The 17,351-nt window shown below is 39.7% G+C and overlaps 2 protein-coding genes across 2 annotated transcripts; one reads left to right on the forward strand and one right to left on the reverse strand.

The window, feature by feature from the left end:
• The first annotated feature begins 443 nt into the window (after nt 1–443).
• On the forward strand, nt 444–9,693 carry LOC110154936 (GTP-binding protein REM 2-like). Its single transcript, XM_020918985.2, has 6 exons — nt 444–515; nt 678–741; nt 2,266–2,578; nt 3,094–3,167; nt 6,065–6,242; nt 8,069–9,693. The coding sequence occupies exons 2-6, from the start codon at nt 685–687 to the stop codon at nt 8,359–8,361; spliced, it is 915 nt and encodes a 304-aa protein (XP_020774644.1). The 5' UTR covers nt 444–515; nt 678–684; the 3' UTR covers nt 8,362–9,693.
• Nucleotides 9,694–9,930: 237 nt separating this feature from the next.
• paics (phosphoribosylaminoimidazole carboxylase, phosphoribosylaminoimidazole succinocarboxamide synthetase) lies at nt 9,931–17,282 on the reverse strand. Its single transcript, XM_055164812.1, has 16 exons — nt 16,890–17,282; nt 16,196–16,666; nt 15,904–15,966; nt 15,212–15,808; nt 14,662–14,739; nt 13,861–14,344; nt 13,492–13,555; nt 13,255–13,294; nt 12,974–13,171; nt 11,900–12,078; nt 11,648–11,827; nt 11,148–11,261; nt 10,994–11,077; nt 10,743–10,923; nt 10,510–10,668; nt 9,931–10,207 (listed from the first exon to the last, which is right to left on the reverse strand). The coding sequence occupies exons 1-16, from the start codon at nt 17,260–17,262 to the stop codon at nt 10,041–10,043; spliced, it is 3,432 nt and encodes a 1,143-aa protein (XP_055020787.1). The 5' UTR covers nt 17,263–17,282; the 3' UTR covers nt 9,931–10,040.
• Between the last annotated feature and the right edge of the window lie 69 nt (nt 17,283–17,351).

Genomic DNA, 17,351 nt, shown 5'->3' on the forward strand with positions numbered 1-17,351 from the left:
TATAACAATTATCCTCGAAGGGCAATCTTTCTACTCATAAACAAAGCCAATTAGTGACAGGAAGGGTGGTGTTATACCGCGCCCTAGTGGTCACTGAGGGCATGGCAGAGGGTTTCGTGACACGGACAGTCTCTTGCCATCAGTTCACTCCAAAAACATCCATCCGGTGTCTGCAATAAAAGTAAAAAATAAAGTATTACAGGTGTTTCTTGTTCTTTTCTCTCTAATAAAACTATCATTATTGAAGATTTGTTATCTAGACAAGACTCTTCTTAATTGCCAAACCCAAAAGAAGTCAAATTAGCCAAGACAAACTACAAGGCTCATAAACAAGACCAAGATGGATGTAGTAATGGATAGATAGATAAAATGTAGCTATCATGTGAGGAAACTAGAAAAGAAGGGAGTGACTAAGAGAGAGAGAGAGTCTGAGAGAGAAAGGGCGCGAAGAGGAAGGAGGGACGGTGGAATAAGAGCCGTCGCTTACTTGAGTATTTCCGAGCGCCGCGCCACAGGTGAGCCAGCATGGCGGGCGGTTTGGGGTCCACCAAGTGAGTGGGTGGGGCTGATAGACTGTGAAGTGTGGGAGGGTGGATCATCCCTTTTTTTTTTTCTTTTTTCAATTTTTCCCTTCTTCTCTGTGGGATTTTTCACGAGGACCACTTCCTCAATTTCAGTTTTCAGATGCCGACAGATGTGCCAGAGGAAGACAGACTCAGCACCAATGAGGACAGGACAAAGGTAGGGTTTAAAAAGAGCGCAGTATCTTAACCCGCTTTACGTGACTTGTGCGTCCAATTAAGAGTCTGACCTGTGTCTCACGCTGTTGTGCTGTGATATTAGTGAGAGACTCAGTAATGTATTAATAGTTTTGTTAGGACTAGATATAGACTTGACATTATAGTAGTTCTTCAGTTGGCAAATACCCCAGAAGAAACTAGTCAATATACCCATACAGATTTTACTGTACATTTATGATAATATCGTATGAGCTCGTCTAATTAAGGCTTGAGGGTCAGACGATATCTGACATTTTTCTTTATAGCATATATGTGAGAGAAGGATTTAAATTAAGCATGCCATAGTGCCATCATAGTCTCAAGAGAAATCATGCTGCAGGGGAGGGAATGGGGGTGTCCTCCTGAATGACAAAATCCTTGCAAGAAGATGACTCATTAACCCGCTGAATCCAAATTTACCACACTGCAAATGTCTTTTTTTTAATTTTTTTACTCAAAATGACAAATGTGTCGTGATGTAATAGACTATTAGAATTCCCTGATCTTGTGATTGTATGACTTGTCAAAAAGTGTACTTTAGCTTTCTAATGAGCTTACACCAACTGTGCAAATATGATTTATGTGCTAGGAGATGGAAATTATTGTTCTTTCCTATGCAGGCATGGGCTCATTATTTAAAGTCAGGTGTTTCTTTCATCTCTAATGCCCGCCAGCTTGTGTCTTAAGCGATGCCTCCCTAACAAGCTGCCCATATCAAGCACCTTTTTTATCTGATAGTCTCACAGAGATTGAGAATCTCTTTTAACTGGGGAATCCTGGCACCCAGGGGCACACCTGTAGTGTATTTCTTATATCCACTGAGGTAGATGTAGATTCCAGGTTGGTGAACACCCATATGTCTAAACGCAAGTCAACTTTTTGGAGTTGTTAGCTTGCTTAGTTTAAGCAAAAAGTTGAGAAAAAACATAGCCATGGCTATCTAGTAGGGCTGGGTATCATTAAGAAGTTGCCAATACAACATATCTTGATACAGTGAACTTTTGATTCGATATGATATATTTCAAATAGATTTGATATGATTCAATAAAAAATAATGGCTAAATCATGGCTGAGATACTAAAAGTCTTTGTTACGCCGCATCTTGTGCAAAGTTTATATGAAACACGCCCATTTTAATAATCAAAACAGTGAAAATGTCATAAACTCTAAACAAGCAACAAAACTGTAGCGCTGTAACAAAATAATTTAGTAAAATATACCAAAAAATACCAATATCTGTAAATATATTGGTAAATATATTGATTTACCAAAAAATACGATATATCGATACAGCAGCCCATGATACTGATACTGTATCATCACATTAAACGATACGATATATTCATATTTTGATATTTTTGCACACCCCTACCATCTAGTAGTTTTCAGGTTTCATAACCAGTTACACTTTGGGCTTGTCTTAAATATCATATAGAGCTTCAGTTGTATTGCTGTTTGGTTGAGTCTCTTCTTGTTCCCTCCCCAGTGTGAGAGCATGACTCTGTCTAGTACCCCGACTGTCCGTAGAGGAAGCACCCCTCTGCCCATAAAGCACCAGCTCAGACGTGAGGAAGCAGTCCATGATGACGCAGACTGGGCCTCAGGTGCAGCGGGTCCCTCTGCCTCTCCGGTCCAGTTCAGCCCGGCCTTAGACGACACTTTGACCATCACAGTGGAGGGCAGGTCCGGCTGTGGCCCACTGAGGATCGCTCTACTCGGACAGAACGGGGTGGGGAAGTCCTCTCTTGCCATGGCCCTCGCAGGAGACATGGACAGGACTGCGTCTGTGGATTCTGATGGTACGAAACCTGTAGATGTGTTATAATTACACAGTTACATGATTTTGATAGAGCTACAGTTAAGCCCACATGTATTACTCTAAACAATACCCCAATAGCAGCCAAAGAAGAACAGGAACAAAATCTTGAAGTGACTAAGACCAAATTGAAGTTGAACCACCTCAATTCAGTTACCAAAAGTATATTGTGCAGTTATGTCCTTGGACAAAACACTTAAGCTTAATTCCCTTCAGTGAGTATGTTTGTCATAAGTGCATGTAAAGTTCCTTGGTGAAGTGCTTTAAATGCCCAAAGTATAAAATAAATATTATGTAACCACATCAAAAACATCTCTCATAAATGAGGCTTAGAGGAGGGTCAAAGTAACAGCAATAAACTCTAATGCTGCAAACCTGCCATCCCTGTTGCAGTATTATGATATAGCCTTGAAATGAGCCTGAGGCAATCCCACTGAGTTGTAAGTAAATTGCAGCACCCATCTTCCCAGTGTGAGCCTCACTCTGCTCTGTGCCCAGGGGAGGGTTATGTGCGCACAGTCACAGTCGATGACGAGGACAGCACCATCGTTATCTATGACAACTGGAGACAGGTAAGCCAAGCAGCACTTCCTCCTCTACAGCAAGAGTCCTACTGACTCAATAATAAGGCTGTCAAAGTTTACTGTATCTGTAATTGTGACAAATAATATTGTGCTTATTGACCCAGAGAACTATCTGATTTCTTCAAAGGGGGTGGTGGTTCAGTTGGCTTTTCTGTAAATTTGATCTTTTAGAGTAAATAGGGTATAGATTAAGATATGCTTCAAAAATGCCAAAAAAAAAAAAAAAAAGTTGAGTGCACAATATGCCACAAACGATAATATGATTTTATTTTACTACGAACACAAAGTAGCTCCACAGTCTCCATCGGGGAACAGTGTTGTCTATATTATCTATATCTGTTACATTCTTTGAGAATGCCTAGCAATAGTTTTAGAAGTACTTAGCATTTTTTCTCTCTCTGAGCTTTTCCCAATTGAGGTTGCCACACAAATCGTATACCCCCTGGTGTGTACTAATTTGCACATTAATTTGGCATTTGACCATTTCCGATGGAGCCCCTGTGGCTATTTTGCATTCCTCACAAGTGGAGTGTTACATTGATTGCACCAGATAGCCCAAGATATGTGCGTAATATGTGGAAAAATGGGGATTTTGCTGGTTGTATCTATTTTTTTTTTTCTTTTTGTTTTTAGCTAATCACCTGCCTCTATATAGATTGGGCGTAGATTCTTCTGTGGAGAAATGATGTCCATTATTTCTTCTTCAAAATGTTATTACACTAAAACCCATCCATTACTTTATTCAAAAATTTACAGTAGCTTTATTTTATCAATTACTTTAAAGGTGCACTATGTCACTTTTTGTGGTTGAGGGTTTTCTACTTGCATATTTCCATGAAGAAGTTATAGTTAGGCCATGTTGCAGGTTAGATTTGTGGCTACGTGAGCCAACTCACAGTACAAATGCATGTTTTTTCATGGTATTTTTAGCAATAAAACATCTGTAATTGAATAAGTGTGTGATAAATTAATTTACAGTAAAACAATAACATCTCCATGGAGTTACACTGTGTGCCTTAAAATGTATTAAAAAAAATAAAGTCTACTTCTACTGGCTAAAAATAGATAATAATAATACAAAACACAATGGACTACATGTCATGTTTCATAAGCATGGAGGCGATACATGCAATGAACCCAAACAAAAAACCTAATTGCTAACATGCAGTGTATTCTTTTCCCAGCCATGACTCATTTCCATTGTACTATATCTGCTCAGTATTTGATCAGCGAGTTCCATTGTTTGCTCTAAACAAACAAAAATAAATTGGCAGTGACTCGAGAGAAAGGCGAAAGGGGGACAATGGCTGAGCTGCATCTGCTCCTGGTTTGAGTGAGGAGGCTCATTATCAGCTTGTTTTGCACAGTTTTCCTTCTCGTCCCTGGAGTGTTCATCTGTGAGGGATGAGCGGCCCACGGAGCAGATGTGCCAAATGATGGCTACACATTTAGGTTCATGTGTGGACAAATTTATCACGCACACAAAACTAGGGTTAGGAATCACAGGGTATTTCACAATTCAATCCAAATATCTGATATACAGGGCTCACAATACCAACTGCAAAAATAGGTTAGATAGAGTAAATAGAAAGATTTTGATTTATTTGTCATACAAGTTAACACAAAGTCAACTGGCTAAAGAAAACTATATTAACATAAAAAAGTATTTACACAGTTTCACATAAACACGTAGATAAGTACATTTATACATAAAAACAAATTACACTGAGATAGCACTGTAGTGCGTCATAAAGTTCTAGTACTAGAGCTAAGGAGTCTGAGAGCCTGATGATAAAAATGTTTCTTTTCTACAGATGGTACTGATAAAATGTAGTTCAATCCAATGTAATATTTGTGCCAATATTCAGTCAGTGGGTATAACTATAATTTGTCTCATCCCCACAGATATAACACAGGTCTACACATGTGCAGTTCATATGCACACTTGCACATCAAGGCAGTTTTTGATGGAGACAGTGTGTGTTTCTCCATAATGAGCTTCCTTTGTTGTGTGACAGACAGGAAGGTAGATATAGGCACTCCCTAGGGAGCCTGGCCTTATGTAATTGCACTCATGTCATTAGCTTAAGCAACTAAAAGAAGAGGTTTTATAGTTGGCTTAGTTATTGTTTTTCATCTTTTTCCAGAGCCATTGTACTTTTGTGTTTACCCTAGAGCTGGGTGATATGACAATTTCCCCCCTTTCTTTTCAATATGATTTTATTGTGTTGTTATTATTATCAACATTAATTTTAATATCAATATTATTACTTTTGAACATTAATAAGTCTTTGAATAATTTCTACCTTCAAAGTCTGAAATCCAAAAAACCACATGCTTTAACCAACAGGGGATTAGCTGTAGACATCGCAATTAAACAGGCCCAAGCTGATCATTGACAATTAGAAATTATTGATTTCTCTATCTCAATAAAAATATGATTAGTTACACAGCCCTGGAGTTTACCTCATTCCAAAAACAAACCAAGGGGATGTTAGTTTGTTTGGACTGTGGTTTAATTTGACTGTGGTTGTAAAGTCATCCCTTTATAAAGTTAAATGTATTTCATTGTTACATCCATAGTTTGGAAAGCAGAAATAAAAATACAACATTTTCTGGTGGTGACCTCTGAAAAGAACATACAAAAGAACTGTCCTTTTTTTCAACTGACAATTCCAACAATATGTCTAAATGGGCTCAAGATCTAAAATCAGACTGCTTTTGTCAATGACATTTTAATAATAGACATTTATGACACTGCTACTGACATCTGAAAGCTTTAAATCACAGCTTTCATCTCTAAGCACAATGGTGAATCAGCCCATTATTCTTCCATGATAATGTGATATATACAATGGTTATGTAACTGTATTTGTGTGTGTCAGGACCTGTCCATGCTACAGTGTGAGGTCTGTGTGCTGGTGTTTTCGGTCACAGACAGACGAAGTTTCCACCGCACAGCTCAACTACGACTGCTCCTTAGAGAGAACCAGCCCCAAACTCCCATAATCCTTGTGGGCAATAAGAGTGACCTTGTGAGGACCAGAGAGGTTACAGCTCAAGGTAACAAGCCCCTATTCATCTATTTCTACATTACAGTTTATTGGTTATTTCATTTGTCATAATTATTTAATGTAGTTTATTTATAATGCTAATTAAAAGTTATAGTGGGTGTTCATTCTTCACTGTGATTGGTTACATTCACCTGCCACTCAGAGCCATTCAAAGTCTGATCAATAAAAGGAGAAGGTGGAGGAAAGTATGCAGAGAGTTGCATTAAGCAAACAAACAAACAAACAAAAAGCACTAAACCTTGTAAAAAAAAAAAATCAGACTCACTTGAATTCATTCAGGGGTTTTTTCTCAGTGCTCAAATGCAAAGCGTTGTTGTTCTGTTTGAAAAACGCTTCATCAGCCTTATGTATTATGTATGTATTCATCAATATTTATAAAGATAAGTCATTTTAGATGTTATGGATATCAAATGGTTGCTATATCGAGTGCACTGTTTGATCTGTCTGAAATCTGGACTGGTAAACTACCACAAGAATGTCAGAACATCTTTATAGAGGTTTTTAGGGTTAACCAATTTTATACATGAGTAGGCCATGGGGAAAACACATGGTTATTTTGTTAAATTTTGTTTATATTACCTAAATAACCACAGACTTTGGCATTTGCTATTAGTGACCATTCAAATTGAGATTTTGTTTCAATTGCTATGATCTTCAATAATGGCAGACGGTAGATCGGTGCGAGTTAAGATAATGCAGAGTTAAACTGAGATTACAGATTCTATTTCCCAGTGGTTCTCAACGTGGATTTTAAAGGTTTTGCAAACTGAAATTACTACAGATGACAGTGTTATTTTGCAGTGTGCTCCCAGGGCGCATGCATGGCTATTTTGTGGTTCCCAGCCTGAAAATTTGGGAACTCCAGCTCATAAAAACAAGTCTTACTTACTACTTACTTACCACTGTTTGCATAAAGACATAACACATAATACTAATGTAAATGTATTGTAATTTGCTGTTCTCAAGTGTAATGTGGGAGTGTAAAAGACTGCATAAACGAAAGCACTTACTGTGTGCCCAAACACATTATTAACTTCAATTTATCTTCACCAGCCGAGATACAGTCTACTCTTAATGTTTCTCAAATGGTTATGTTCAACACTAGCAATGAATTTTAAGCACACTCTAAAACTATAAATTGGTTTTCTCTGCAGAGCTTATTCATTTTGTTATTCAACCATGCAAAATTATACTTGCGTGCTGTGGTCATTTATCATTTTGGCATTATAAGGTTGCAGTTCAAATCAGCTGGCCATGATTCACAGTTATTTGGTTTTACCCTGGATGGCCTCCCCAATGCCACCTTCTCCCGGTTTTATCCAGCCTTGATACAGCCGCTAAGAGTATACTGGCTTTGATTTAGAATGATTATACGTAGACTTAGTATTTGCCCACCAACTGAACAGCTGCTGGTTCAAACTTCGACCCAATGCAGACACACTTAATCTATAATAATGCCCAATCATGATTGAGAAAAGAAGGGAATCCAGTGAGCCTTTGTAAATTTTGCAAGAAACGTGTAACTGACTGACTGGCCTGCTGTAGTAACCTGACCAAAAAAGCTACTGGCTGTGTGTAGGCTTTCTCTGTGGAGTGTACAGAGTACCCCATCCAACATAAAACATGCACAATAGGTTAGTTTTCCAGCTAGGGTAGCTCTGACCAAACCAAACTCCAGATTTGGTGAAGAGTTCCTAGATGCCAGTTGCTCTAGCACTTAAGGATGGGTGAAAAAAAAGACTTATAGTGACAGCAAAGTGTACCTTAAGCTAAATGAATAATAAACTATTTAACATTTCTTTGTCCTTCTGTCAGAGGCTGTATCCAGCGCTGCCCTCTACAACTGCCTGTATTTGGAGATCTCTGCCTCTCTGGACCACCGGACGCCAGAGCTGCTTGAGTGTGCAGTGCGGTTAGCGAGGGGTCAGTCCCCTTGGCCCCCCGGGACCTGTGTGGAGGACATGAGCGGAGGAGGCCAAAAAGAGAGCATCACGTCCCGGGCCAAACGTTTCCTGTCCAGCCTTGTCCCACGCTACCCAAAAGAGCGCGAGGTGGGCAAGTTTCTGAGGCAAAAATCACGCTCGTGCCATGATCTCGGAGCCCTGTAATAATAAACGGGAATGGTAACCTAAGAATGTAGTGAACAAATATACAGTGATCAGGCATAGCATTATGACCACTGACAGGAGATGTAAGAATAATACTGTTAATAGTGCAAAATGGCAAGTACACAGTTTGATTTAGACAAGGGTTAACTTATGATGTCTAGACAAGTGGGCCCAATCTTCAGTATTCTCAGCGTGCTATCAAAAGTGATTTACTCTGCTAAACTGGCAATAGGGTAATACACATTTAGGATAATTAAGTAAGTTAGATGTTGGTTATGAGAATGAGAGTTTCAGTTTATTGCATATACCAGATTATATATCAAGCAGATGGCACTTATAATCGCCTCACTGCCCCAAATAGGCAGGCGGACATAATGTTTAGCTTGATCAAGGTAAATTGGGCCTTTGGGAGAGGTATGTTTACAGAGAGAGACAAAGGGAGCGTGATTATAAACATGCTACGTCATCGGGACGCAGTTGTGAGTGCACATCATAGGTTCAATACTATAGTAATGATTCTTATAATTTATGATATTAATGTTTCTTACGAGAGAAAATGGATAATTGTTGTAGACCATATGTAAATAAAGTAGTTATAGGCCTACTAAAATTTCACCCTCAAAATAAAAAAACAGCTTTTCTGAATCTGGGAGTGTCATCATTTTTACTCAAAGCGCCAGTGGCTATAGACAGCACAAGCCTGATCACACATCAAATCTCATTAGTGAGTTGGCTGGTGATTCATGTTGTTGTACTTTCAGCTGTTCTGGTATCCAAGACATTTGTAAGCTCCAAAATGCTCTAAAAAGCTCAGAATACAAATATAATTGGGGACACAGAGATGCTGTTTGGTGTACACGGGCCAATTGTTGCCAGGTTACAGTCACCTTGGAAACACAGATGTAGGTTTTTATGCTTTATATTTTTAATGCACAGCTAATCTACATGCTTGAATATGTGCAACCAACTGTATTTTCTAGGCGTGAAAGTCAGGTTAAAATTCAATTGCAGAGGAATACATATCCAATATAATACCACACTCTACCCTCGGCATTTCCTCCCACTACCGCCCACACACAAGCCAAGATTCATCATCAGAGGTTGTTAAAGCCATGATTGAAAGTCTTATGAAAAAAACCCTATAATAGAACTGAAATGAAATCAAATTGTGCCATGCAGTTAGTCATTCCCTTGGCTGAAAATTACTGGAACGAATTTAAAAGGTTAAATTTGCTCTAGCCAAACAAGTCTATGAGCTCCCTCTAGTGGCATTACTTCTGTGTTGCATACACACTTCACAGCCTTAAGGGACTTGTTCCCCACTTAATAGGATTTTAGACCTATAACATATGTGTATATTAATTCAATAGACATTTTGCCTCGCCTCTGTAAGGCATTGAGCTAGCCTCATAAGGGTCTCTAGTTTGACTTGGGTCGACGGACTCTGCATTAGATTTTGAGTTCAAGTTTCACATTTGAAAATTATTCTTTCAATTATCAACCAAATAATCATGTTTCCCCGTTATCTAAATGAGCAGCCAAAATACACATACAAGAGTCACCAGAGAGTCAAGAGATCTATTTTTAATGGAATGCAGCAAGTAAAAAGTGTAGAACTATGGAGTAGTTAGTTGGCCAACAGAAAGTGAAAGTAGGAAGTACAGTTTTAACAATAGCACTCAGATACTGCAGGCTTGGAGCTTTTTGTCTGCCAGCTTTAAAGAGACCCAGGTGTTGAGCATGGACGCCCTGAGCCTGCACCAAACCAGGTGACTGGTTAGTCCGAAGATCTGTGCGGCAAACTGGGCTGCAGCATCAGGAGAAAGGATGGTGGAGCAGCCAAGACCTAAGAAGATAAAACAAATAGACTATTATGGAAATGCATTAATTTACCTCTAACGTAGCCTCACTAGCCTCAAGCAGTGAGTAGTCAATTTAGGATTTATAGTAATCTGGCAGTGACAATATCAAATCAATAAACTAGACTTGACTAAATAAAGCAAACAATTAAAAACAGTCCAAACACTGCTACACATGAACAATTATAAGACAAACCAATCCCATTCTGATTGTAGTCCCAATTACTCCTCAATCGAGAATCATTAGAGTTTTGTAATAGCCCCAGAGAGTTACTGGTGCTCATATTACCACTTGGCATGCGGAGAGACGACCACACATCTTGAGCTCCCCAGTCTGGAGTGAGAGGAGGACAGTTGATCACTGGGTAAGCTGTGTTTCCAGACATGACTGGACCAAGACCATTGCTTCTGCCCGCTACAGCTACAAAGACAGTGGGCACGCCATCACCTAAAAAAATACACATGTGAAGAAAAATCCTGGCTTGTCATCACTACAATTAGAAAAGATAAATCTATACAAACCTTCATATTCTGCCTTAATACGAAGCGTCTCATCTGGGCCCTTGTGTGCAGAGGTAACTCTCAAAATGCAAGGAATGCCATAAGACGTGCAGGCCTTTTTGATCTTTTCACAGTGAGCCATGTCCGAGGTGGAGCCCATCAAGACGACCACTCTGCCATTAGTTTGGGACTCATGCAGAAGCTGAATATACATTACAGTAAAATTATTGTTATAATGAAGTAAGGAAAGGATGTTGGAAATACAAGCATACCTGCACTCTCTCTGCAACCCACTCAAAGTTTCTCTTCACCACTTGCATTGCTTCAGGTGTAACCTCCTTAAGATCTCGATATACCTGGAGATAGACAGATAAACTCAAAATCTGGGACAAACTAAAACTAAACAAAATTTCAGACAATGGGTACCTGCTTGTCCTTCTGTTGGCTTCGATCACCGGATGGCCACAACCTCCAAGAATCATTGTCAATTACATCAGCCAGGACAATCTCTTGAGTCTTTACATTCACTCCAAACTCAATCTGAAAAGCACAATATATTCAGATTGTATCAATGATGTTCAATATGTACTTACATTAACGAACAGCAGAAGTGGGCAGTACATTCGCTCAGTGACTTTTAAACAAAACTAACGGTTTATGACGAGTAATGGTCATTGTCCCCCTTTATACAACAGTATGCATTTTGGATTAATGTACTGATTTAGCAATTACTAAATGCTTGAATTGGCTCATTAAGATTTCTGTTCACATCATTGAACCATATAATATTTTTTAGTCTTGAGCATTTATTTAAATAACTGCTTTCTTGAACAATATTTCAACCAATGCTACTCTTTATGAGAATAAAGTTTTGGTCACTCTACCCATCTCAACTGAACAGCAGAGGGCAGTGTTGCACAGCTCACCTTCATATCAACCAAAGTGCAGTCCTGAGTGGCCCAGGCCCTCTCCAGAATCTCAAAAATGGCCACAGTGCTGCGACTCATAATGTCCACCTCACATTTGCCAATTGTGAGTCCTGCCAGGTTGAAGTTGGCTGCAAGAATCTGCTCTTCTGACCACTGGGGATCATTGTTAGCATCGTCCTGGAAAACATGGATGACATCAGACATGGCACAATGACAAAAATGTGGCAGTATACAATTAAGAGAATGAACCTTGAAGAACATCTCCATCTTGAGAGGAGAAAAGCGGTAGCCCTCCTTGACTCCTGGATTTCTTTTGAGGAAGGAACCTGTTGCTATACGTCGACAAACCCACTCAATAGGAATCATTTCACAATGTGCTGCAATGAACGCTGTGTCCGAGTGCTGTTTTACAAAGGCAGTTTTAACACCTGAAAATTTAGGGGAAAAAAATTGCCATCATTATTCAATTGCATACATTATTGCTAATACAGTAAGAAAGTAGAAAATGGACAATTCAATTATCCATCAGGTGCTTTATCTGCCGCGGTCCTAAAAATAACATTTGGTCACATCTTTCTGAATTGAAGGCACAAAGTCACCAGTTTGTAATTTGGAAGTCGGCTGACACACGAGTGACATCATGTGAGACGAGTTACCATTTTCAATTAAAGTTTCCTCAGGTCATTTAAAGTTGGTAATAAGAACCAAATGGTTGCCAGCTCCACTGCGTACCAAAGGTAAATAGGCCAAAAGTTGTATTTGTTCAAGAGTACGACCTCAGTCCCCTCATGACCCTTTATCTGAAGTCATGCATGACACATTAATTATTATCCAAGTACAAGATTTCATAAATAAAGCATGGGTTCATCCATTACATATTGAGGATAAAAGAGATATTTCTTTGGTTGTTATTATTTAATTGTATTTCAACCAGAATGTTATTTAAAGAAACTCAAAAAAATTGCATGGACAAAATAATAATTCTAATCAGTCAATTGTATTGGTGAACAGGGATGAAAGGTTACCGAAGGCCTAGACTGCCTTTACTTTATAGATCACTGTACTCAATGTTTTTTTTTTTTCTTCAGAATTTACTCAAGTTGGAAACATCTGGGTCATCCTATCTGAATTGCTGGCAGGCCTCCAAAATTAATCGCGACCGTTTACAGATAGGGTTATTTAGAGTAAGTTGAGTACAGTTGAGTTCAAGGCATAGGACAACCTGAGTGGGAGCTACCTATGAGGGAAAATGCTCGGGCACAAAGTTGTGGACACGGTGTACTCATGCTTATTGTTGCCTTTATAACTGTCACATTGTCTCACCAGATTCCTGCAGCAGCTTAAACACGCAGCTCGTGGTCTTATTGGCGATGGCAGCCTTCCCCTCCATCTGATCCTTCCTCACAGCATTCCCAGCCGTGATTTGGTCCTTGGACTGGACCAGGACCTGTCCGGGCTGATCCACGAGCTCAAAGATCTGCTTCGTCTTGCCTTCGTTCAGTTTTTGGCCAACTTTCAACTCTAAAAATGTATAATTAAAACATGTGCGTGAGAAAATGTCACTGCATGCAACGATAAGATGCAATAAATTGACAGTATTTTACCTGTTGTGGATGCCATGGTCGTCTGAAAAAATCCGAGATCCTAAAATCAAGAAATGAATGAAATAGAAACTTTGCGGGAAGTTGAGGGAGATGCCGAGGCTGCAAGAAGCGTGCAGTCCAGAAAGAGGGAAGTGGAGTATTCTTACGTGGTCTCTAAACCAATCAGATCACACTACCTGATGAGACTGACCAATCACTTTCAGCGTTCCCTACCACGTGTTAGGAGATGTCTCGTACATCAAATGTTTGTGAGAGAAGGATGGAGAACTTTTTCGAGATTATCGCCATCTGCTTGCGTTTTCTTTTGGACAAGAACATAGATTGAATTAGTTTAATGAACAAGAGCAAAATATCTTATTTAAAAAACTACACGTGGGTCTATTTCCTTCATCGTTAAAGACCACGTGTTGATTGATTAACCGAAAATTGATTGATTCATGCGCTATATCCACAATAATTGACCACCGCGAATCTTCTGATAGAACTTCAAGCTTTTTTCTTATCTAAAAGTTGGATTTTTTTTACTGCCTGAACTTTTCAAGGACACTCGGAGGAGGATGTCACCATCGCTTTAGTCATTTTATCAAGCCACGTTGTTACACAAACTTGGCAGCACGTGGTAGAAGCGCCAGGTTCAGATTGACGCACAGAGAAGCAGCAGCAGACGCACGCCGCGGGATGGAGTTTGAAGAGTCGGGTATAGGGGAAGAGTGTGGGGTTTTCGGGTGTGTAGCAGCTGGAGATTGGCCCACCCAACTGGAGGTCGCCCAGATCTTGACATTGGGTCTTGTAGCTTTGCAGCACAGGTAAACATTCTTTTGAAAATGATCTATACTACTCTCATGATCTTGGGTGCATAGTCCATTTTTGTCTCCCCTGCACATAATCAAAGTTAGAACACTCTGGCAAGTTTTACATCGATTGGTATTTACCTGGGTGTCTTGGGATGTGTCAGATGAGGCCATTGAATGAACTGAATTGATTTTTATTATGGGAAAATGTCCTTGCTCTTCTTTGCAACAATCCACCCTTTGAACAGTGTTGATTCCTGTGTTAATTCTTTTTCCTGTTATGGATTGGGTTATGGGTGCTGAAAGTCAAAGATAAAAAAAAAAAAAAAAAAAAAAAGGCATAATATCAACTTTTTTGGCATTCGTGTTTTTGTTTTTTTGTTCCATTATTGATCAGACATCTGTTGACAGATCATTAGATCTAACTTGTTATCTTGCTCTGGTAAGAGACAATATTGAGTTGAGTAGCTTTGTTAGCAGTGATAACCACAGGTTTAAACCACATTACTGGCCCATGTCAGCATCATGAGACCAAGTGACAAGATTAGACAAGTCACAGAAGGCAATTGTTGAGGTCATGTGACAAAGTGATAACTGCAGAAGATAGAAATCAAACCTTGATCCTCAGCTTTCCTCTTCTGTCCGCGGTTTGTTGAAGGAAGATTAATTCTTTCTGGTCTTTTCTCCAAATGGACTGCAGAAAACCATTAGGATAACATTTTTTAAAAGGCCATTAGTTACTAAACTTATACAAGACAAAATGTGTACCCCCAAAATGTAATGGTAGTTCAAAGTTATGACATACATACATTATTATATTATTGCATATCGTTATTGCAACAAATATTGTCATTATAAAAGGAGCCTATAGTATAGTAATATTATATAGTTAGATGTACAGATATTTGTTACTGGATTAAGCACATTGGCTCTTATTTAATAATTTCGTAAATAATTTGTAGTTTATGCTTAAAGTCCATTAAGTATAAATTTTAGTTATGTTTCATGGTAATACTGGATGACCTATTTGTTCCAAAGTGGGCAAATTGTGGGACTGTTTGACACACTGACTTCTTAAGACACATAACCAGGATTGATCCCATGACCCTTTGGTTGGTGGGTAAACACAAATTTCAGTGACATATTTGTTTTGCTCACTGTCTTACCAGGCTGATTGGCTTGTTTGTTCATGCAGTTTTCTCTGTTTGTGTGTGTCCTCTGCTCCTGAGTGCTGGGCGTAAGATCAAAGGCCATTGAGAGCCCAGATTCAGAGGTGCTTCCTGGCTGTGCAGCGATGGATGTGACATTAACTTTGGGCAAATATGCATCTGTCTGGTCATCATTGTCCAAAGTGGGGATCTGTGCAGTGTCCAGGCTATAGTCCATGTGTGCTGTAGTATCGTGTGGTGAGCTGTGTATACTGTTATTTTTGGGACGATTCATAATGGCGTCCAACTCCTCATAGAAACGCATTAGGTGCCTGGGGTCCGACTTCTCTGTCCTGCTCCTCTGTAGAGACCTGTACAGGTACTTAAGGTTCTTGTACTTTGTATGGCATTGTTTCCAGTCACGCTCTATGCCCTGCTGCATCAGTAAGTTTGAGATTTGGATAAAAATGTCCCTCTTTCTCGTTGAGCTTTCCAGTTGTGTTCGAACGCGCTCGTCAGACCAAACCTGGATGAGAGCTCTCACTTCCTGGTCACTCCAGTTACGACCTGTGTCTGAAATGGTTACCACTTGGATTTGGTCAGAGCTTGATGCATCTGTAATGTGATGAAGATTAAGTATTAGTACTCGAAAATCTGCTTGTCTATCAATTTCAGTAAAACATAATTTTGTTGTTTTCTGTTATATTTACCAGTTCCTTTCCAGTTCCCAGTGTCCACTTCTCCATCACCATCATACTCATCGCTGTTCTCATCTAGGAACAATAAATTATATCAAACAAAGCATCCTTAGTTTCATTATAGAAAATACAGATAAATACTGTATTTTCTGTTCACATAATGGTAAAAGTTATATAAAACAAAAAAATATGTTTTGTATTTAAAAAAAATACTCCATCTCCTCTAATGGAATTTTATGAATGAGTTCACAATTTCCCATAGCAGACATTTTTCTGAATATTTCACTACCATCTTGATGCTTACCATCGTCGATTTCAATGACCGCCTCATTTTCAGAGCCTGTTGTATTTAGTGTTGCCATTTCTCCATCGAACACTCTCTTCTGCATGTCCAGGGACCCCCGCTCCAATCCATGGTCCAGCATTATGGCCTCCACTTCCTCAAAAAACTTCATGTACTTGTTGGGTCCTGCTACACTACTGCTGCCACCTGCATCAAGAGTTGTTTTCACAGTTTTGTAGTCATATTTCAGGTTCTTGTATTTGGTGCGACACTGCTTCCAATTGCGTACGATCCCAAAGTTTTTCTCCATCAGGCGGGACATTTCTTGGAAGATGGTCTTATTGCGTAGCGTACATTTTAGGCGCTCCCGGATGTTCTTGTCGGCCCAAACACACAGGAGCGCTCTCACCTCGTCGTCTGACCAGTGACGACCACCTTCTTCAGGGGTGCTAGCATTGTAGGACAGTGCGCGATGGACAATGACCTTCATTCCTGTAAAAAATATGGCAATAATATTAATATTTGTTCAAGACTGCATGTTTTTACTCAAATCCATTTGGTTTATTTAGATTTTTATATTATAAATATATTTAAATTATTAAATGAAATGTTCTTAATAAGTTTTGTGCTGAGTGAGTTTTAGAACAACTTTCAAACTTCCCTTACAAGTATTTGTGTGGACTTTGCAAACACATGCTAGACTCTGACTCTTTACCTTCCTGCATTGACGACTGGAACATTCCTCTGCTGTTGCCCCCTCCATGCTCCTCTTCCCAGTCCTCCTTCATTGCTGTGGGGTCCGTTCTGTGCCTCTCTGGGTTGTAGTCTAGCCCTGGGTCCTCCTCTTTGGTGTTGGTGCAGTGCAGTCCTAGACTCCTGCACTGGGCCTGGCACTCCCTCCAGCTGCGCAGCACCCTGAGCCTCCTCAGACCGTCTGAGAGCAGCTCGTATGTGGCTCTGGTCTCCTCTCGAGGCCCTAACTCGCCCCACACTTTCATCAGGGCCAGCACCTCTGCCTCTGCCCACTGCACCGCGCTCTCCAAAGGGACATTCTCACCTCCTCTTTGTTTCTGTGCTCTCTTCTCCATGTCTGAGCTGACCTCAAATGAAACGCTTGCTTTGCTTTTCTGTCTTTTGCACCATCCCCCGTCTGGCACTGCTGCCTCGTTCCCTAGGC

The sequence above is a fragment of the Boleophthalmus pectinirostris genome, unplaced genomic scaffold (genome assembly GCF_026225935.1).
Source record: "Boleophthalmus pectinirostris isolate CB_2022bp ecotype Guang Dong unplaced genomic scaffold, ASM2622593v1 HiC_scaffold_7, whole genome shotgun sequence".
Lineage (NCBI taxonomy): Eukaryota > Metazoa > Chordata > Actinopteri > Gobiiformes > Gobiidae > Boleophthalmus > Boleophthalmus pectinirostris.